The sequence below is a fragment of the Setaria viridis genome, chromosome 2 (genome assembly GCF_005286985.2).
Source record: "Setaria viridis chromosome 2, Setaria_viridis_v4.0, whole genome shotgun sequence".
NCBI classification, from domain to species: domain Eukaryota; kingdom Viridiplantae; phylum Streptophyta; class Magnoliopsida; order Poales; family Poaceae; genus Setaria; species Setaria viridis.
The window spans coordinates 27,931,331-27,953,481 of NC_048264.2; the positions used below are offsets into that span (position 1 = coordinate 27,931,331).

General features: G+C 47.8%; 2 protein-coding genes and 1 long non-coding RNA gene across 4 annotated transcripts; 1 reads left to right on the forward strand and 2 right to left on the reverse strand.

Moving 5' to 3' along the window:
• Positions 1 to 2,448: 2,448 nt before the first annotated feature.
• LOC117844227 (uncharacterized) lies at positions 2,449 to 4,026 on the reverse strand. The gene has a single exon (XM_034724981.2). The coding sequence runs from the start codon at positions 3,977 to 3,979 to the stop codon at positions 2,726 to 2,728; it is 1,254 nt and encodes a 417-aa protein (XP_034580872.2). The 5' UTR covers positions 3,980 to 4,026; the 3' UTR covers positions 2,449 to 2,725.
• Positions 4,027 to 5,433: 1,407 nt separating this feature from the next.
• Positions 5,434 to 9,972, forward strand: LOC117843938 (uncharacterized). 2 transcript variants are annotated; one of them, XR_004637863.2, is made up of 4 exons: positions 5,434 to 5,575; positions 5,837 to 5,991; positions 9,115 to 9,372; positions 9,483 to 9,972. It is a non-coding gene; the product is annotated as an uncharacterized lncRNA (long non-coding RNA). The 2 variants fall into 2 exon arrangements; XR_004637864.2 differs by having other exon boundaries at positions 9,519 to 9,972.
• Positions 9,973 to 14,647: 4,675 nt separating this feature from the next.
• On the reverse strand, positions 14,648 to 17,737 carry LOC117844228 (uncharacterized). The gene is made up of 6 exons (XM_072291960.1): positions 17,526 to 17,737; positions 17,300 to 17,374; positions 17,163 to 17,207; positions 16,886 to 17,050; positions 16,534 to 16,612; positions 14,648 to 16,421 (listed from the first exon to the last, which is right to left on the reverse strand). Exons 3-6 carry the CDS (start codon positions 17,190 to 17,192, stop codon positions 16,303 to 16,305), a joined length of 393 nt encoding a protein of 130 aa, XP_072148061.1. The 5' UTR covers positions 17,193 to 17,207; positions 17,300 to 17,374; positions 17,526 to 17,737; the 3' UTR covers positions 14,648 to 16,302.
• Positions 17,738 to 22,151: the final 4,414 nt, after the last annotated feature.

Below are 22,151 nucleotides of genomic sequence, written 5' to 3' on the forward strand. Positions count from 1 at the left end.
TTTGGAGCTGGGAGTGGGGTAGGGGATCGATGGAGATGGAGAGCCCGCGGAGCCCCGAGGCGGAGATCGGGCTCCGGGTGGAGGACCTGTGGGAGGTGGCGCAGTCGCAGCTCTCGCCGTCCGAGAAGCTCAACTCCTGCTTTGAGGACATCCCCATCGCGTCCTTCCCGAGCACGCACCCGTCGCAAGGTATTGCCTGCTATCTTCCTCATCAGTTTCACCTCCGCTCCGTTTCCTGCCTTGGTTTAGAGGTCAATTCCAGCTCCATGCGAATTCGACCAATTTTTTTTAAAAAAACTTTGATGCAGCGAAATTCACCCACCCAATTTATCTTGATTTATCATCTTTGATCCGCTCCCATTCCGGTCCTGGTTACAGACCGTTAGTTTGCTCTTAGTGCAGAATGCATAATACTGAAAGTAGCAGTGCGTGTGAGCTTGGATGCAACTGGATGCAGATGAACAGTTCTATCGGTGCCAATTGCATTTACCTCTGTCTTATTGTTCCTATTATCTTGTTGGTGTTAAGAGCCCCTTGCTCCATCTGTTGCTGGCACTGCGGTTCTGATAGCTCCAACAGATGAAAGAATCAGTCCACTTCTTGAGTTCTGTCGACGCTGAGGTCGAACTCGCCTGCGAGGGCGGCTGCTGCAGGGAATGAGAACACCCTGGTGCAGCCGACGCACGGGCCATCTTGCCTGCAACTTTCCAAATTATGCATGCACAATGGTATGGATGAATGATGCTGCTGCTCTAAAGTCTTGATGGGATGAGCTTGAGGTACACTATTCTTTCTTCATATGATTGCCACCATGTTTTCTCTTGGGTGTACTTGGTGTTGCCATCATGTGTTGCCTAGACACTAAAGGCTTCCGAAGGACACACTGTGTTTTGTGCAAAGGCTCATTTGGTTTGCTAACTGGTTGCTTATGTTACAAGGTTGTTCAATTTTCAGTTCGATAGATTGTGCTACTGCCGCCTTTGTGAAACCTCTTTGCCGTGCACTTGATTGTAATTATGATCCATCTTCGGGCCCAACAAGCTGGAGGAGAAGCAGGTGAGTGAGTGAATCCACGGCCTTTGCCCCATGCCTTTCTGTTCCTGTTACTCGGTCTGTTACTCGATCTGGCAAATGGTGTGATGTGAAGTTACATGATGGATTTGTGTGCGTGTGCCTGTGCAGGAGAGCAAGGTGCTCAAAGGGGTGTTTGGATACGAGGTGCTAAATTTTATCAAGGTCACATCGGATATTCGGATGCTAATTAGAAGGATTAAACATGAGCAAATTACAAAACTAATTGCACAGATGGAGTCTAATTCGCGAGACGAATCTATTAAGGCTAATTAATCCATCATTAGCAAATGGTTACTGTAGCACCACATTGTCAAATCATGGATTAATTAGGCTTAATAGATTCATCTCGCGAATTAGACTCCATCTATACAATTAGTTTTGTAATTAGACTATATTTAATACTCCTAATAAGTATCCAAACATCTGATGTGACAGGTGCTAAAGTTTAGCACGGTGTTCCCAAACACCCCCCAAGTTCCTGGGCTTCATGTGGAACCCGATGTCCTGGGTCATGGAGGCAGCCGCCATCATGGCCATCGCGCTCGCCAACGGAGGAGTAAGTGATGATTCTCACGGTGGGTGTCTTGTTGGAGCCGTGGGTTCAGAGGGTTTGATGTGTTTTGCTGATTTTTCAGGGCAAGCCACCGGACTGGCCGGACTTCGTAGGGATCATCACTCTGCTCATCATCAACTCCACTATCAGTTTCAGCGAGGAGAACAATGCCGGCAATGCCGCTGCTGCTCTCATGGCCCGCCTTGCCCCAAAGGCCAAGGAGTGTTTTCTAGAGAGAATTGTTTTGTTAGTATTGGCCTCCGAACTGATTTTTATTTTTCTTTTCATAAACATGGCAGGACTAGGAGGGCTTCGTTTTTACTATATTGATATTTCACCTCTTTTCTATATCTCTATTTAATGTTAAAGTATTTTGCCACCAATTTTCATCCATCACATAGAATTGGTAAAAAAACGAAGAAAAATCGACTCCCACCACGTGAACCAGATCACGGAGTGCAAAACCGGAGAAAAACAGCCTCTGTAATTCGGAATCGAAAGAATAACCGCATCCCCTAGCTGTACTACCCCTGAACCAGAGGAAAACCGCGACCCCACCTGTGAACCGCCCTCGGGAAAAAAGTGAGTAAAAATCCTCACCCGCTGAAAGGAAAAAAAAGCGAGTACAAATCCTTAAAAAAAGAGGAGCTCGGGTGGATTTCCAACTCAGTCTTTCAACTACCCAGGAAGGAGGTCTATGACCGCTGACCGGTTTGAACTGTGCTAGATTATCTTACGTGGTGCAATACGGTCATATCTATTTTTTTTTGCCTATAGCAACTTCTTGGTTAAATGGATAATTATAGAAACATAATGAGTATTCAAATAGAAGGAAACATGTTAATTCAAATTTTTATTAGAAAAAGAGTAGATAATTCATTGAGTGTAACAAAAACTAGGGTATAGAATAAAAAATAATAAAAATGAATACAAATACAATTTGACCGTAGCAACGCACGGGCATCTTGCTAATACAAAGAAAAGAGGAACAACATATGTTTCATGCTTGTGCCAGAAACTCTTCCTTTTCATCAACTATATAAAGTAATAAAACATATGCTCGTACCAAATACTAAGTCTAACGCAGGACTATGTATATCAATTCCTAAAATTGACCCAGATACTGTAATCAACCTTTATGGTCTCCCAAAACTCGGGTGCTTCTTCTGGTCCCAATCCACACGCCCATATGTTTCTGCCTTCTGCGCCACCGTGTTGTGCAGCTCCAGCAGATAGCGGTACGAAAGCTACCTCACCCTCCCTGTCAACGAGGTCTACGCGGATTGTTTCGGGCCAATCATATAGCCTTGGGACGAAGATCTTGTTCTGCATCCACTTCACGCCGGTCTTCACCATCGTGGTCGTGAGGGTGCCGGTGAACAATGCCCGTCCCTCCAAGCTCTTCACCTCCTCCCACTCCATATTTTGCTCGTTGAGCTTGACGACATGCACAAGGGGCCCGCGGCAGCCCATGAGCACGGCCATGAGCTCGCCTTCATCAGACTCAAACAGGTAGTAGCCATCGCACTCGAAACCAAAGCCTTTGGGCACGTCAAGAATCTTGAATCCTTCGTCGAGTCGGCTATCGTCATACACCGCCAACCTCCTGTCAACATCCAATAGGTAGAGCAAGCCGCGGTGGAAGACAGGGTTCGTCATCGGCGATACGTTAAGCCGCCCAAGATCATGGTTGTACTCCGAGAATTGCCAATCGTACCATCCACCGCCATCGCTCTCGATGGCGCGGTATATCTCGAACATGTTGATGCCGAACATTCGTTGCGCGCCATCGTAGACGACGACGTCAAAGCCTGTGCGCTCCAGCGGACACAAGCTGTAGGTCTTGCCTGTCACGAGGTTAGTGTGAACAACAATTAATTCAGTACCGTCATGCTGGCACAGCGTCAGACGGTGCCCGTTTGCACAACTGAATTTAGCGTTAGGGGTTTCCAATGTCTTGTCGACCTCAAAATTCTTGTGATAATACGGGCTGTAGTAGCGGATGTTGGTGGAGCCGACATCGGTGGCGTTGAGGAGGATGGGGGTGATCCACGCCGGGTAGAACGGCGACACCGCAGAACGCCAGTGCTTGCATGTCGCGGCGAAACTCGGGTGGCTGGACCATGGTAGTAGGTTGACGATGGTTTTGAGTAGGTCGGCCGGGAGGGATGACCAGCTCTGTTCCTGCGTCGCCGTCGACGTGGTGTCCTCCATCGACCTCCTTTGCTCCCGGCGCGTCGTGATCGACGGCTCTAGGGAAACAACGGGTGCGGTGTCCGGCGACTTTTTCTTGCGTTGATCTGATCGATTTTTGTGTTTGATGCAGGCACGGGTGAGTTGTTCCCAATCCATGTCTCTTCACGTGCTTGTCTAGTTGTTTTTGTGTTCCGTTTGGGACTCTAGGGCTGATTGTGAATTTGGACGTACGGCGGGCGCACGGACGTGGCGCAGCAGGAGACCTGACGCGTAAAAAGTATTGTGTCACGACTTTTCGCCGCCACACGCCGGGCTGTCAGAAAAGCCGTCTCTCTCCCACGCCGAGCTAGACCGCTACCTTCGGCGCTACCTTCGGCGCGCCGGCGGCCGCAGCCCCCTCCTCCCCGGCGCGGCGGCCCAGCGGACCTCCTCCTCCCCGACGGCGGCCGCAACCCCCTCCTCCTCGGCGCGGCAGCCGCAGCCCCCTCCTCCCCGGCGCGGCGGCCCGGCGGCCTCCTCCAGGCGTGGTGTCCTCCTCCCATGCCTCCTCCTTTCTCTAAGATGGCGCAAGTCTGCGCCCGCTCTCGATGCCGTTCGCCTCGTCTGCCTCTAGCTTTGCCGGCCTCCTGTAGCAATCGGTAGGATAGGGGTTATTTTGCAGTCTTGCGGTGCGGGACTCCAACCTCTGTATTTGCCGTTCAGGGGCTTTTGGCGATCCGCGGTGCGGATAGCCTACGCATCCTCTGGAACCCTAGGCACGCCGCCGCCATAGCCACGTCGCAATCCCCACCGTGGTCGCAGCCGCCATGGCGCGTTCAGACGGACGGGATCCCTTCGCAGCGCGTATCCGGAGGAGCGCACCCCCACTTTCCCTGGTTTTCCATGGATCCGCCGTCAAGGGTCGTCGATCTGCATAGGGCAGGCGTGCATCTTGCCGGAGGAGCCGGAACCGGCCCTGGCTTTCCATGGCGGTGAAGGACTTCGGCCGCTCCCATCTGTCAAGGTTAGTTCATCTGCCGACGGTCTGCTATGCAGGGGCCGTCCGTTGTCTATCGGTTCCTCTCTCGGTGCTGCTCCCATCTGTCATGGCTTTTCCCTGTAGATCTACTGCTACATCTGTACAACTGAGAAGTTTGGTGACAAGACTTGCATGCCTTTATTTACTTAACTTTTAATAATATAAATCTGTCTGTTCCTTTTAATATATGTTGTGACACTACAACAATGTTTGGCACAGCTTCCTTCTACGGAGGACGAGGGCGGATTCTGGTTAGAAGTCTGCTTCTGTTCCTCTATTTAATGTCAGTTTCACTTAAGTTGCTGCATAATGCGGATGAGAGGTAGCACTTTACAAATTTTTTTGTGTCGAGAAAATGCAGTACATTTTTGCCAAACATTCTTATGTTATTGACACTAGAGAATAAAAGAAGTTATACTACAACTTAACAAGGAGTTTGTAAATAGGGTGGATGCTCAAAAAGTACAATAAACAGAGGCTTTTAAGTATTTGTATGATTTATATTGTATGCTAACAAGGATGTGATCCTTGTAGATTCCTACATGCAATTTTTTTGGGGTGTTTGGTTTGATAGATGAACCCATTCTACATTGTCTTGCTCATTATGAGTTCATCTTATGAATTGTGATGGAATGACTTCATTACTAATGTTTATACTAATTATGTGTATGTGAGGAATGAAGTGATGCTGCATTAAAGTTTTGCATTCCTCAAGGAGATTTGGATGTGAGGAGGTAGTGATGGATAATCTCATTCCTCAGACCAAACGAAACAAGTTTTAACTATTTGGTAGTTAATAGCTGCAGACCTCATGGATTTATGTTGAAACGCTATCTTATTGATCTTTGTTTTTACCTTAAAATTGATTAGAGCATCAACTCAGTCCAACTCGTTACTCGTAGTTTTTGTCGTTTTTCTGCAATGGATTTGATCAGCTCATTGAAGTTTAATATCGTTTTTAACCTCAACTAACTCTGCAATGGCCATGCTTACAGGAGTGGTGGATTTTTAGCAATGTTATCGATGATCCAAGATTTCCTGCTGCTCTTCCTAGCTTGAGATACCAGTTGGTTGGGGAGCGTGGCTGTTGTCATTTCAAACCATTGATAATCCTGTGGCCTTCGCGCATGCTTGGCTCAAGTGTTTGAAGGTATGCACTTCCATTGTCTTTTGCCTACCAAACTTTACCAGTGAATGCACCTGATTTCCTTGGGGTGTTTGTTTGTGTTCTAGAAGAACTGGTTTCCGCTGGGTGTATGTTTGTGGTCTAGTGTTATCCTCAGTACTTTGTGTTTGTCCATTTATAAGATGGCAGCAGCAACTTAAAGTAGTGGGTGGGCTAGTGGTGCTGATAGTTCTTTCAGTAGAACATTATCATGCAGGGTAACATGATTCCAGAATCAGAATAGCTGTAATCGCTTTCAATGGTGTCTTACCTCTTATTATGGAGTAGGAAAATTAGATCGCAGCTTACTTCTCCATACCCAGAGTACATATTAAGCATACAAGGTTACCTCTCCATACCCAGAGTACATATTAAGCATACAAGGTTACCTCTCCATACCCAGAGTACATATTAAGCATACAAGGTTACCGAAATTTAAAATATTCTAAATCTTTGAAAAGAGTTATCGTAGTAGCATAATCAGCGACTTCTGTTTGAGCCGACTTTCCTCGTTACTCCTTTCCATTAGCACCTGCACTCTGCAGAACAAATAGAAAAGTTAGGGTACAACAACATACTTGTTGAAAAATGAAATGCTGTACTCAAGAGAGTTTCAGATATGCAATCAGATACTTATTTTAGGCAAAATTGCTCATATAGCATTTCTTCAGCCTGGTTTGTGATTTTAACATTATCTAGTCTCCAATTTTGCTCAGCTAGCAGTACCCCATCATGTTTAAAAAGGACTGCCCAGATTATATGTGAACCTATCTACAAGTTGCCATTAAGACCCCTCCCTCGTGTCCTGCACTCCTGCTTGCTCTCCGGTGCTCCTCCATCCCCAACTCCAGGGGCATGCTGTACTCTCCGAGGTTGGTCGACTTTACTGCACCCCAACCTTTCACCTAATAGCCATATGTGTTCTCTTGATTCTGTTTTGCTGCTCCCATGCTAGCGCGGCCCTACGTACCCAAGTTCCCATCTCCATCCCCTGTGTGCAGCCATCTCTGACACTCTCTCAACAAGTTCGCCCACAGGCTGCTGGTAGCCACGCCACCCTGCCTACCTCCAGCTCCAGTCTGTGCACCTGTGGGGGGACAAGTGTCTCACCAGACCACGACACCTCCACCAGGTGCAGAACCCATTCTAGCCATTCTTCCTCAACCCACCCCATAGAAATTGAAGTAGCAAATCACTTGAGCGTGGATAGATAGCCGGTGTAGTCCTCCAGGATAAAATCTGCCCCACCTAAAATTTCGGTCATGGTCTGCCGTTGCTAGAACTGGATCAAAATTGGTCATTTGCTTGCATAGCACCATGCCCATGCCTTAGCACAAGGTTTTCACATGCGCACGCTCCCAGGCCTTTCAAAACTAAAACATACAAAATTAACTATGTATGCATTATTTTCTAACGAATTGGTTTAAGGCCTGCTGGTGCTTTCTGCGCCGTAGCTTTATACAGAATGAAACATGGAAAAACCTTAAATCCTTCCTAAGTTTATACCTATGAAACAACAACTCGCAGAAGGCACATATTTATGGTTTGGATGTTTGACCTAGTAGTTTGGGAAATAGTGACTAATTTTGATATACCATGATTCTTGATGGTTACTTGTTGGATACTGCCCAACCAAGCTTGGCCTACTAAGTGCACATAACCTATGCTGCCTATGCCCTAATCCCTTTCCAGCTGCAACTTCCTCCTGCACAACACTTTTCCCACTGGCCTCCACACCCGCAGATCACCACCTGCATGCGGCAACTCCTGCAGATCCAGGGGCGGACGTAGTAGAGGGACATGGGTGTACAGATGTACACCCATTATTTTTTGCAAAACTCTAGCAGCTAGTATGTATAATCCATGTGCTAGCTCATAGTTAGTCCAGAACTTGTATATTTGAGCTGAAGCATTCAAAATAACCCAGCCAATCTTATATTCTACTGCCGGCCCTACTATCATTGCCCACCAAATGTGCACTTGACTACTTGAGCCACCGTTCCAATGCCTCTCTTGTTGTCGTTGCTTTGAACATCAAACAAAAATAAGACGTTTGATGAGCGGCGGCGCCCACCTCATCAGGCAGCACGGGCATGGTAGAGGAGCAGATGGTGAGTGTGCGTAATGTCCAGGCGCAAATGCGAGTGCTAGAATGAGGGCCAATATCAGCGGGGGGCTAGTAAGCGCTGTCACAGAAGGCTCCGGCGGCTGGCTGCGGGAAGTATAGAAGAAACTGAAATTCCTTTTCATATAGCTACTGATACTGATATTGAAGAAGAGAAACTGAAATTGCAAGGACAAAGCTTTGATTGATGGGACATCCTGTGGTGTTGATAATTCATGAGGGTTAACATGACTATATGAGCAAATTCTTGAATATGTTGGACAATTTATGATGGTATAACAGGCTTTCGTATGATCATGAGTAGAGGAGTGCTATGTTAATGTCAATGATCAAGCTGCTGCAAGACGAATATGTATTGCATTAGCGCCGAGTCAACCTGAGGGTATGATTTTCCAAAAGTATAATATATATCGTGTAGCCCCAAAAAAACACCTAAACGTCAAGTATAGTCAACTATGTGTTATGATTGCTTATGTGGACCTTTTCCCCCTCTTTTATGGAGGCACATCCTTCGAAATTTCCGGTACACCCAATTCTGAAATCTTGCGTCCGCCACTGTGCAGATCACCACCTGCATGCGGCAACTCCTGTTTCCTCCTCTGTTTCCTACATATCACAGATCACACTTTCTGTCCTCTTACCCTCCCAGTTTGAAAACATGCTACATGCCAGTAGCAAGCGGTTCCCAGCATGATAAGATGGCAGCAACAACTTAAGTAGTGGACTAGTGGTGCTCATGCAAAAGCCTGGATGTGGAATCAATTGGAAATGTAGAGTAGTTACTGAACTGAAAATAAGATGCATACATAAGGGCATGCTTGGAAGCCTTGCCGCCGCTTGCTATGCCAGGCTAGGCAAGATTATTGGGAAACTGGGCCCCTAAATTTCTTTCCTTGCTTACCCCATTTGGTATTTGGTACTTTCAAATTTCTACATCTCATGAGTAACTTTTATTCCAATTCTGACATGCTCTTAATTTTCAGGAGGCCAGGCCATGGGAAGCGTAGGCCATCTATTCCTATTATTCCTATTAGCCCAACTGTTATCAATCCCAAGTTTCAGATTCACCACTGTTAGCTATGCACTTCAGAAGCCTACTTATTGGAACCACAAGCAAAAGGATGTTTAAGACTCATGATGTAGTAAATCCATAAATTTTATGGAATGCAAAATAAAAAAAAAGAGTAGAATTGACACAAGATTTCGCCGTGCCTGCGGGCAACGAGCTGGTCGCCAGCCAGGTTTCAACCCCATGTGTAATTTCGATATATTACTGTGAGTAGGATCGGTAGTAGGGTCGCTCACCTCAGATCTGCTGCGCGCGCTGGGAGCGGGCTTGCTGGGCCTCCAGCTCCCTCTTCTTGGCGCGGCAGGTGTTGTAGTGCAGGCTGAACTCCAGCAGGGCTTCCTCGAACTTCCGCTTGCAAATCTGGCACTGGTACACCGTGCCCCCAGGCTTGATGGGTGCCGCCTTCTTCGTGGCCTTCTTCCCGGCCTTGCCCATCGTCGTTGTCGTTGGGTGAGGGGCGGCGGCTGCGGTGGTGACGGTGAGGGGCGGCGGCTGCAGTGAGGGCCGGCTGCTGCGATGGGAGCGGACAGGGTGTGAGCTGGGTTGGTGCGTGAGTTGAGTTAGGATTGTTGTTGGGCTGTATGGGCCAGTTCTGTCCTTTTCGTCAGCCCTTGATGTGTTTTGAGGCCCACTGAGTTGAGGTTAGGTGAAATCTGACATGTCGACCCTATCCGCACCAGAACAAAATGTTTTTGGCAGGCATATTGGTCCCGTAGCAGTTGCTACAGATGCCTGATGTTACTACTAATACCGAAGTGCTCTGGAATCTCAAGGTCCTTGCCGTGCAAAGTAGATGCTTGGTCAAATGTGCCGCCACGGCAGCAGATCGCTGCTGGGGGAGGTTCAGGTGTTGCCTAGCATACTTAAACATGCATATAAAATCTTTCAAAAATATATAAATAAAGCAGAGGAAGAACGAACAAAGGAATTAATTGGGGTTATAATATACGAAAATGAAGCCATAGCTAATTTAGGGTTCGTAATAACGAAAGAGTTCTATCAACTAGGAGCCACTAAAAGCACTAATATCAGGAGAATTTCAAAGTCATGTTATCGAAGAGTGATGTAAAGTTTGTCTTGAAACCAAAAATCAGTGGTAACGAGGGCTGTGTATACCTTTGCGAGTAGAATCTTTCCCAAAGCATTGAAACTTGTTACATTCATTTTTGTCTTTCAACAAACTCAAAGTTCACTCATTCACATCGGCTGATTCGTGAAGGTCACCTATGTAGGGGTGATCTTGCCACATGACTCCCACACTCTATGATTTTTGCTCAAAGACTGCGGAAAGGTTGATTTTGGCTCCTGGACACTCCCGAGATGTGAATATGAGCTAGACACAATCCATTAGTATATCTATGATTTTTGCTCAAAGACTGCGGAAAGGTTGATTTTGGCTCCTGGACACTGAATATGAGCTAGACACAATCCATTATCATATACTATATGATACCGAAGTAGAAATTAAAGAAAATACCAGTGGGAGAGAAAATAGTGCAATAAGGAGTTGTAGACAACCCAAGGTTTGAACTACAATCCTGTTTTGCATACACTTTGTAACAACTGATTCTTCTAGCAAATCCGAAATAATTAAGCTTATAATCCATTTTCTTTATCACAGTTAATTCATGTAGTGTAATCTTGTGCTGCACAAAACTCAGGTAGCCGCGATCCAATCCTTCCTCTAATTAACGGTACATCAAGTTGCAGGCATCAAAAAAATATGGTCTTGCGAATCCGGAATTTCTGGGCCAGGGTTATGCATGGCAGTGGTTCCTTGCTCCATGTCATAGACATACAAACCTTTGTCACAGTAGTTGCAGAAATAAATGCAATTCGCCTTGAAACCAAACTCGTCTGCCGGCAGCGACGCCCCAAACTGGTCTTCACCGACGAAGAACACCCTGTTGCTACCGAGTCCTGCCACCTTCACCCAGGCGCTCCTAGACCATTCCAGCTTTTGCACTTGAACACACAAGATCTCGAAGTTTACAGTAAAGGCCGTGCCCCAGAACACCACCTTGAACAAGTCTCCGCAGGACTCCACCAGCCTAGGTTTGAAGCAGTAGCAAGCCGGCGGCGCCGTCGTGGCCACGATCTGGGTGGTAGACAGAGCCGGGTCCGGTGAGAATTCGAGGGTCGCCACGGTATCGGCCCAGTACGTGTAGAACCTGCCTAAGACGCCCGTGGTGTGGTAACCAATTGCATCAATGATCTTGTCGCGGCCGTAGTTGTCGTCAGTGACCAGCAACTCCGGCCGGTACTGGTGCCTGAGCCACCGGCTACCCCCGGGGCGGCAGTAGCAGAGCACGGGGTCCGTGAGGTGTATCACCAGCACGACGCAGCCCGGGTCCGTCGGCTGGCGGGTCGACATGACGCAGGTGGACTCGTCGCTGCCGGCGACGAGGAGGCTGCCCGTGTCCGGGGGCAGGCCGATCGTGCGCGAGGTGAAGGGGTCGAGCAGGGACGTGGCGCGCGTGGCCGGGTCCAGCGTGAGCATCCACCCCTGCGCCGTGATCCAGTTGACGTCGTCGATGAGGCGGTCCAGCTCTCCGGCCAGCAGCAGCTGCTTCTTGGGTATGCTGTACGCAAGCCTAGCGCCGCCGTCTCCATCCTCCGGGTCGGCACCGCCGCGGCCGCAGTTAAACAGCAGGACCGGTGCCAGGCTTGAATCAAGCAGCGGCGGCGGCGGCAGTTCTTGCTTTTCTACTGTCTCCATGCGAGTCGTGATGTCGTCGGGTTTATTTCGCCTTCGCAAACAACGACTGCCATTTATAAACGCGGCAGGGATAGTTCGTACCGAATCCGGATATTCAATCTGTATCGTATTCGAATCCGGACATTTAAAGTCGAATATTTAATATGCAAATAGGATGAATACAAATATTGACACTATTCGTATCCATATTCAATCTCGAAATAAATAACTATCTGTATTCGTATCCGCATATATCTATTCGTATCCAACCCGTTTTCATTCCTAGTAGTAACCCTCGTATTCGATCCATTTTCATCCCTAGTAGTAACCCTCATGTTGTAGTACGATTGCGCATCGTGGCATGCTAAAAAAAACCTGCGGTGATCGTGATCGAATACAGTACAGCTTTGTATTTCGACGGCGCGATCTTAAACTGACGCGGTTTCCTGCAGTGACAAAAGAAGCATATGATTCGCATCGCAGAAACATGCGGTGATCGTGATCAACCTACTAATAAGAAGCCTTACAAGCTGGGTTACTCAAGCAATATGGCCAAGAACAATTATGCATGCATAATTTGCGTGTTTTTTCATTATAATATGAAAACTTCAGTTGCAGTTGTAATGACACCAGAAGTAGGCCACATCAAGAAATTTAATTTAGTAACAACACAGTCAAGACATACCACTCTCACCATTCTGACTCCCGTGTCGCTCGCTTGGGCGGCCCGGGAGGCGACGCCGTCACCCCAAAAGAGCCCCCGTCAGATCTACAGCTCGGCCGCTGTGGCTGGCGCCGGCGCTGGCGCCAGCGTCAAGCGGCACCGCACGTGTCCTTCTCCTTCCCTCCCTTCTTCCTTTTCTTTCTCTGTTCTTCGTAGTGTCCGGTGCGTGTCACAGCTTGCTGGAGCTCAAGCTGCACGAGGATGGCCGGATCCACGTTTGGGGAGGCCGGATCCGCTTGTCTTGCATACGGATCCATCCATCCACAAAATCTTGTTTTATCAAATGCCTCTTGATGCATTAGTATCCTCCTATACAATATTGTTGCTACAGTCAAAACACAGATAACGTATTTGCTTTGTTTTGCAAATGCGAGCGTGCTTTTTCGCAGCCTCCACAAACTTCGATACCTCTGACATGAAAGTATACGAATGTCTCTGTATGCCATACATCCATGCTCTATGATCCATCTTTAACAACCTATGACAAGAATTCTATGTTATATTAACTAATTTAATGAGCTATTCTATAAACTAAATTAAATTATGGAGATAGTAACTAATAAGTAGGAAGAAATTTTAAAAAAACCATTCTATATTACCCTAAATGAAACTCAATTAAACCTTGGACGTAATAATTAATAAGAAGAAGGGAAAAAATCAAACTCAATATATATTAAGATAACCAACTTCATTAATTAAAACTATGGATGTAATAATTAATAAGGAGGAAAAATATAATTAAACTCAATTCTATATTACATTAAAATGACAAACATAGCATTGTATTGGTTATAATATGACCATAGAAGTTTATTTATAAAAATATTCCATTTCTAGTTTTTCTCTCCCTTCGCTCCTCTCTCTACTAGTTCTAGATCTAGATGACAAGCTAATGAAGTTAGAAATGATGGATAGAAGTTGAAAAAGAAGGTTGGAATGGCACAAACTCACCTTATATAGCTACCTCCTCTAAAGAAATCAAGAGCAAAACCTTCCTCCTTAGATTTGGTGTTTTGGGAGCTTTTCCCGAGCAGTTAAACCTTGGATGTAATAATTAATAATAAGAAGGAAAAAAATCAAACTCAATTATATATTAATTCAATCAACTTCACTAATTAAAACTATGGATGTAATAATTAAGAAGTAGGAAAAATATAATAAAAACCAATTCTATATTATCCTAAATGAGAATCAATTGAACCATGAATGTAATAATTAATAAGAAGAAGGGAAAAAAATCAAACTCAATTATATATTAAGATAATCAACTTCATTAATTAAAAATATGGATGTAATAATTAATAAGTAGGAAAAATATAATCAAATTCAATTCACATTAAAATAACAAACATAGTATTATAACGATTATAATATGATCATAGAATTTTATTTAAAAAATAATCCATTTCTATTTATTTTCTCTCTCTTTCCTTCCCACCCTCCTAGTTCTAGATCTTGATGACAAGCTAATGAAGCTAGAAATGATGGATAAAAGTTGAAAAAAGAAGGTTGGAATGGTACAAACTCACCTTATATAGTCACCTCCTCCAAAGAAATCAAGAACAAAACCTTCCCCCTTAGATTTGGTATTTTTGGAGCTTTTCCCAAGCTCCTCTCGGGCAAGCTCCAAATGGAAGGTTGCCTGGGGAAGAAGATGCACACGATCATAAATGTGTGAGCTCTGTGCTGGCGGACGACATAAGCCAACCGCTAGCACAGATGGGGTGCATCTGTGCTGGTGGGGACTCAGGTTGCCCGCCAGCACAGTAGCCTCTATGCTGGTGGGCGACATAAGCCCATAGCCAGCATAGATGGTGTGTGCTCCCCCGCCGGTCAAGAAAACTTTATGCTGGTGGGTGCCAATCACGCTCGCCAGCACGCTAATTTAGTTGTGGCAGCACAAATCAAATCTGAACTAGTGCTTGTCGCGAGGAGAAGGCTCTCCTGTCCCGGGGCAGAGGACGCACCGTGCGGGAGGTGAAGGGTCACGCAGGGAGGCGTTGCGCGTGGTGGGATCCACGGTGAGCACCCAGCCTTGTGGCGTGATCCAGTGGAGGTTGCTGCTGTTGAGGTAGCCAGAGCCGGAATCGGAAGAAGCTACCGCTTGGGTATGCTGCATAGGAATCTGTCGGTGCTGTCGTCGTCATCGTTGGTTGTATGCTCCGCCATAGCCGGATCCAAACAGTAGAACTGGAGCTAAGCTAGGGTCTAGCAGAGGCAAGTCTTGGGTTTCAGAGGCGTCCATGGAGGTAGGCTGTCACTGTACGAGACAGGATTTGAATCTTATATGCAAAACAGGGGCAAAAATATACCCATGGTTACTACCTTATTAGGGTCATATAGGGTGGTAGGCAGAGTTCGTATCCCAATCCAACGTCAGCCGTCCAAGAGTACAAAGCATCACGCTATTTTATACTTCCTCCGTTTCAAATTTAAGTCGTTTTAGTCTTTTTAGTTTACTAGCAAAATGCCCGTCCGTTGCTACGATAAAGATCAATTGTATTTTTTAATATCATGAATTTTTTTATTTCTAGCACTAAATTTTTATTGCACTTAACAGATTGTATGTCAACACATTTGCTAGAAAATCAAAATATTTTGAATTAATTATTTCATTCACCTTTGTTATTTAAGGAAGAGAGTTGCTAGAGAGAAACAATAGATACGTAACAGTGTTGTACCATACAAAGCGACCACATTTCACATATAGTTCGGCTTAACAAACATCGTTATCATCTCAACATAGCGTACATGCATTAGTAGATGTGGATCCATTTCTAATTAAGTGCAAGTAGCATAGCGTACAATCAGCTCGCACCGATGTCAATTGCGATAACGTTGGTTTTTTTATGGTGACGCACGCTTTTTCGTCGGGCCCTGCACTACACCCCCATTGTCTCCTCGCTCTGTTGCTGCTTCCTCACCGACCACCAGCGTTGCATCCCCACCACCGCTAACCTGCTCTCCCGCTGCTACGTTGTCGATTGTTTGTTGTGCAATTTCGTTACCGGATAGATTCGTGGTCATCTGCTGCATTTGGCCTTCGCCGCCAAGCTAGGAAGAGTTGTGTGGTGGTGACGTAGCTGTAAACGATTGACATCTAGATGCTGATGTGAAATTTCGTTGTTGCTGGTTAATGGTATTCCTTTGTCCTCTATTTTTTTCTTGGATGTATTACTTGGTCTGCGGCCAGCGACGCACATGGATGCCGTGGCGGCGTGAGCGGCCAGTGGATGGCGAGGGGTCGCCGGCAGCCGGACGGCGAGGCCAGCGGGGCACGGGTGGACGGCGCTCATTTTGAGAAATTTCTGTTTTAGAATTAGACAACACATGCTAAGTGCTAGTAGGAAGAAACTATCCAGTGAACTGATTTTCTTTTGAATGGCCAAATCAACAATACTGCAAGTCAATTCACAAGAAGTGGATAAAATGCAGTTGTCTCACTTTATTCTTGTTCTCATATCTAGTACAATGTTGGCATCACGAACAAATTAAATGGTATGGTAAAATAATGTATTGAGATAAAAAAAATTCTGTTGTGATTAGGATCATGGATTTTTTATGTACCTTTCAGTTGTCATTAGTGGATAACTTTCTAGATTTTGTATCAACAATGACTGCATCACAACAATAATTGGAAAAAAATTATCCATTGAAACAACTATTATGTCAAGCTGGGATTACAAAGTTTTTTTATATGAAAAGCCAGACCAACCTACCATTATTTTCTTCTTCCTAATGATGTCACCACGTTTCTCTAACAACATGTTTGTGTTCGTAGTGTCGACTTCAAATGTCCCTGCAACATAAATAAAATTTCAGCTTACCGGATGGACAGAGGATAGCTGCACCCCACAAAGAAATTTTAGCTCGATGTAACTTTTGTTATGCAAGAACTGACGGAGACGTACCTAGACTGCAATTGTTGATGCCAATAGGTTGAACACCATCTATCTTCAGTACGTGATCCAACTCCCTCACATCATGAACCTAAAATACAATTTATGTTTAGTAATTCCTCAAAAGAAAAGGTTAACTCCTTTAGTACGGCCAAAGGAGTGGTAAATTACAACTTGTACGAGATGGTGAATTACACTTATGTATGTAAGCTAACATTTCAATAATAAAAATGCGTGTGTTCGAAAATTCAATAATCAAGCTAGACTGTTTTGCAACAGTAGCATGGTAGACTTTACTATGACAGGAAAGAACCAGTAGATGAAATATAAGTACACACACACACACAAGCTTGTGTCTACTAACCTCAACAAGAGCTGTCATGCCAAGACTCCTGCAAACACGAAGCATGTACTTGATGTCAAGGTCCGGCAGCACGGCAGCAATCAGGAGAATCGCATCGGCACCTTTCGAACGCGCATAATAGATTTGCCAGATGTCAATGATAAAATCCTTACAGAGTAGAGGGAACTGCATTGGCACAACAACCATATCCACAAAGGCACATTAAGTCAAAATCAAGAGAGATAGAAGAAAATATTTCAATTCTTGAGACAATGCAAGCATGTTTGCATCGACTTACATTCACACTAGAATTGTGTATGGTCTTCATATTCTTAAAGCTCCCCTAGAGGAACGTGTATGCACAAGATCAGAAAATGTTAGAGAGCTGTAACAAAGAAATTTCATCAGTTGAAGAACAAGAAGCAAATGCCTGACCAGGAAGTGCTTCTCGTCAGTCAGGATGCTCAAGCAGGCCGCGCCGTTCTTCTCGTAGGCTTGCGTGATCTCGACCTGTCAAGAATTTTAAAGAATCGTATTGGTCACTCACACACAGAGTCAATCTTCGACTCAGAGATGGCAAGCAAGTTGCAGGATGCAATGTTCCGCCCAGCAGCTATATCCAATTCCAAGAAAGAAGTCTCAACCTCTTAGTACAACTAACCGGGTTGAAGTGGTTCCTGAGTCCCTGGTGGGCGACGCCTTCTTGACCTCGATGACGAGCGCGGGGAGCCCTCCGTTGCGGCGGCCGAGGCAATGTCCCTAGGAAGCGGCCTTATGAGGTTGTGGAGATCTGTGGACCCGTGGCTTACCGGATTCAACTCCCAGAACAGCTATCGGCCATACATGATGTTTTCCATGTGTCTCAACTGAAGAAATGTGTCCAAGTTCCAACCGAGATCTTAGAGCCAGAGCAGCTTCAGGTAGAGCCCGACCTAACCTACGCCGAGTACCCAGACCGAGTTCTTGACCAGAAAGAGAGGCATACCCGGCGCCAAATGGACAAAATGTACAAGATCCTCTGGAGAAACCACACCGAAGATGAAGCAACATGGGAAACAGACGAGTATCTGAACAAGCACTTCCCAGGTTTCCTGTCTCGTCAAGGAGGTAAGAACGGCACACCCCCTTTGATACCTGAATCTTGGGACGAGATTCTTTTTAAGAGGGGTAGGCTGTGACGACCGGCTCCAAATCTTCCCAGTTAATCTTAATCCGAGCCCCTGATCACCTATCTAGTTTTCCAAGCCTAAGTGTTCAACCTCCCGACCGGTTCCAACCCCTGAGACCCGACCCCTCCCCGCTTGTCTCCAGTTCCGACCCCGCAAACCCCAGCTCACCGTCGGATCCTTCTAAGTCCTTCCCAAAACGTCCGTTCTATCTGACCGGTGGACCCACGAGATCTTTTTCCCCAGATCTTCCGCGACAGGCGCACTCGAGTTGCATGCCCGCTTCAGAGTTTCCTTGCCGCGTGGCTCAACTTCTCCGACGCCCGCCGCTCCGCCTCGTCTCTGGCCGCGACCGAATGGATTCTCGCGCCCCCTTCCCCAATTGCAGCGGAAGCCCCTCTGCAACCTTTCTGCAACGCCTCGCCTCCCGCGCCCATCATCACATCGCCAGATCCCAGCCGCAGAGCCCGATATCGCCCGTCTTTTCCATCACTTCGACATAGTCGCGCCGCCTGGTCTTCGCTACCCGACGATTCCTCCTCCGCCAACCCTGACCACGGCAGCGACAGCTCCTTTCCCCGCCCTGTCAGAAGCCGCCCGACAATCTGTTGCTCCGCGCTCGCCCGCGTGCCCGCGGCTGCCTGTCTTCTCACCTGTGCGCCCTCGATTCTAGCGTCGTTAACCCGGTCACTTCCATCAACTCTACCACACGACGACGCCCGCCTCCGCCAAATCTCAACCACCGGCATACCCGCTCCCGCGCCGCCCTGACGCCAGAGCCCAATGACCGCTGGCGTCATCCCCGAAGTCCTGCACCACCGCCCTCGTCGCTCAATCGCCGCCCAGGCAGAGTACTCCATTGCTTCTTCCCCGGCCTTCATGCCGCTCCCCCTTCTCACTCCCGCGCCGCTTCCCTTCTCCCTTCCCAGCCGCTATAAAAGGGAATGCGCGAGCCCCGCCGGAGTTACCTCCGCCATCACTGCCTTTCCGCCATTTCTCTTGCTCCCTGCTCGAGCTCCTAGCGCCACAAACTAAGTTCCTGAGGAACTCTCCTCTCCGCTCCACTCCGTTTTCCCCAAACCATCCAGCCGCTTGCTCCTCCGTGCTGCGTAAGAGCTCACTTGTGATCCACAAGAAGCACCACCGCTGCCGGAGCACTGCCGGACCTAGCCTTTGTTCAAAACCTTAGCCCCTCCACCCAAGTCTGCTTCTTCCCGACCCCAAGCTTTCCTTGTAGAAAGAAGGTAAGCTGCCGACCCCAGTCCGCTTCGCTCGACCCCTGTTCCGTCTCGCCCGACCCTACCTGTTCCGCCGACCCCTCTCCGCCTCGCCCGAGGGCTCAGCTGTAACCTTTTCTTCAAACCGAGGGTGTATGTGTATAACTCGGGAGCCCTTCAGCGTTGAGTCTGAGGATCCCTAGCATACCAAATCCTCTAGTTTAAGGATCAGATCATAAGTTCCTTTCCTCCGACCCTTACCTCTTGATCTCCACCAGCTCCCTTGAACCTTCCCACCCTCCTGCCTTGTGTCGCGAGTTTCTGGGCTCAGACTTGCAAGTGTTGCTATTGAAATAACCGTCTATACTAACTAATGCATTGCATTCATGTAGAGCTGCGCCTCGCCGACGGCTTCTACGAGCTGCACCCGGTGCCAGAAGACGACGGTGTAGCTGAGCTCCTGCCCTCTGAAGCCGAAGCCGCCCCAGAAGTCGAGCAGTTCTCTTCCTCCTTGCTCGAAGGCAAGCCCCGGTTGCATGAAAACCCTATGTTGTTTTACCAGACTTGCGCATGCCTTCTGCAGCATGCTTGTGCATTTACGTATAGGAGTTGTTTGAAACCCTAGATGCATGACTTAGTTGTGCCCATGATCTGAACACTAGCTGTTGGACCGAGTAGCTGCTTTGCTTAACTAGGAGACGGTAAAAGCCGAGTGATTCCTGTCACTCGCGAGTTGTAGGAGTTGGATGTCTACCCTTCTGTTACAACTGTAAGGATGATGGACGGGGCAGGGTTTGGGTAACTCTTTGGTGGTCGGTTGATCGCCCCGTCTATCTATGAAACTTGACTAAGGCCTGACAGTGGTGGTGTTCGTGATCAAGTGTTGGAAAGTACTAATCTCATACTTAGTATGGGATGAGGAAGCCTAGTACCGGATTGAACCTAAACGTGAGCGGTCGCCCCATTGTTCTTGGAACGGAGTTTCCCCTGCTGGATGTCGCACGTGGTGGCATGCGTGGTCACAGAACGGCAGAGGCCGCTTGCACCAAAGGAAATGGGCCCGACACGGGTTAGGGGATTGATGGTGAAGGCCGACACAGGAAGCGACCTCCGGGTGCGTGGATGTCGTGAGGTTAGGTTCACCATGCATGGTTAAAGAACTCGAATCGATTCGTCTGCCTCTCACAGTTTGAGACTGCTTGATCGCTATGTCACCCTGAGTAAATGAGGAATCTGATGATGACATGGTTTTGTTGATATATACATACCCTTATTGGTTCTATGATTGCTTAGAATAGGTTGCAAAACCTAGACCGGTTAATGAACTTAGAACCGGAGCTAAAACTTAAAAATAGGGTTTTACTTAGTGCTTTTGGCAAACAAACCCCTCAGCCAAAAAGCCTTGCATGTCTAGTGGTGTGGAGTAGCTTTACTCCTGTCGGTTAAGTCTTGTTGAGCTTAGTAGCTCAGCCTTGTTGTGGCTCCTGTTTTTCAGGTGAAGTTGCTGCTCCTGACCCTTCTCCCGCTGGCACTTGGCCACCCCAGCTCCCTCCGGGTTGGACGGTCGAGTGGGATCCCTCCTCGGACGGCGAGGAGAGGGATCAGTGATGTCCCGGCTGGCCTCGCTAGGGACGTCCGACCCCGACGTTTTGCTTTCGCTAGTGGTTTTACCTTCTGTTGTCTTTCTGATAACCTTGTAAAACTCTGATGTTTATTTCCTAACTAAAATAAGTGGTTAAGTTGTTAACTTGGTGGACTTGTTGTATTCTCTGGAATCGCTCACTTTCGTGTGGGACTGCTAAAATGGTCCTGTTCAAGTGGTTAAATCGGAGGAAATCCAACGGCACTTCGTGTTTACTCGGCTTAGGCATGAGCGTCGCGTATCAGGCGGCTAAATCATGTTTAACCAAGTAGATCCGAAGTGGATCCGCCACAATTCTAGTAAGCACAGCACTAGTCGGCTCGGCTCGGCTCCGCATCATCCCCCGTTCGCGCTGACATGGTTCTCTACTTTCCAAAGTGAGTCGTACAGTCGTACCTCGTATGATCGTACGCCGCATCGCTCGACAGGAGAATCGGAGCAGCAGGCCGGCAGCAGCAACTGTGCTGATACCCGACAACTAAGGGTTTGTTTGATACGAAGTGTTAAACTTTAATAGAGTGTTAAAGTTTAACACCCTCAAATGGAGTGTTAAAATTTATCACATTAGGGTGTTTGGATGGTCTGCTAAACTTTAACACCTTAGGTTGGAAATGACAATTATACCCCCACTCCCTCCCTCCCTCCCTCCTCTCTCTTCTTCTTTCTCCCCAAGACAACAACCGGCCACAACCCCTCCCCGCTTCTCCACCTACCGCCATGGCCCCGCCTACGCCACCTCCCTCCCCGAGCGCGCTGGTCCGGTGGCCACGGCCCTGCCTACGCCGCCTCCCTCCTCGCTCCTCTAGATCCACGCTGGCGGAGGAGGCATGGACGGGCGGAGCCCGGCCCCCGCGGCGGCAAGCTCACTGGTGACCTCTCCGTGGCGCCCCCCGCGTGTGGTGCGTTGACCCGGTGTTCGCTGTGGTGGGCGACCGTGTCATCACGCTCGGCGGCACGTGTTGCCTCGCGCTGGCCGAGGGCGAGGACGAAGCGGCGATGGAGGTCCACGAGGGCGGTGGGTGGATGGCCTGCGGAGGGCGGTGGAGACCTCGTCGAGGCTGTGGTGCCGGTCGGAGGTCGCGTCGAGGTTGTGGTACCGGTCAGAGGAGGATGAGTCGCGACGGCGGCGGTCAGAGGCTGTGCGGCGGATCTGCGGGCGGGGATGGCCGGCAGGAGGACCTGCGGGTGGGGAAGGACCGTCGGCAGGGGACGGCCGACGTGAGGAGATGTCGGCGGGAGGGGCGGACGCGATGCGGGAGGGA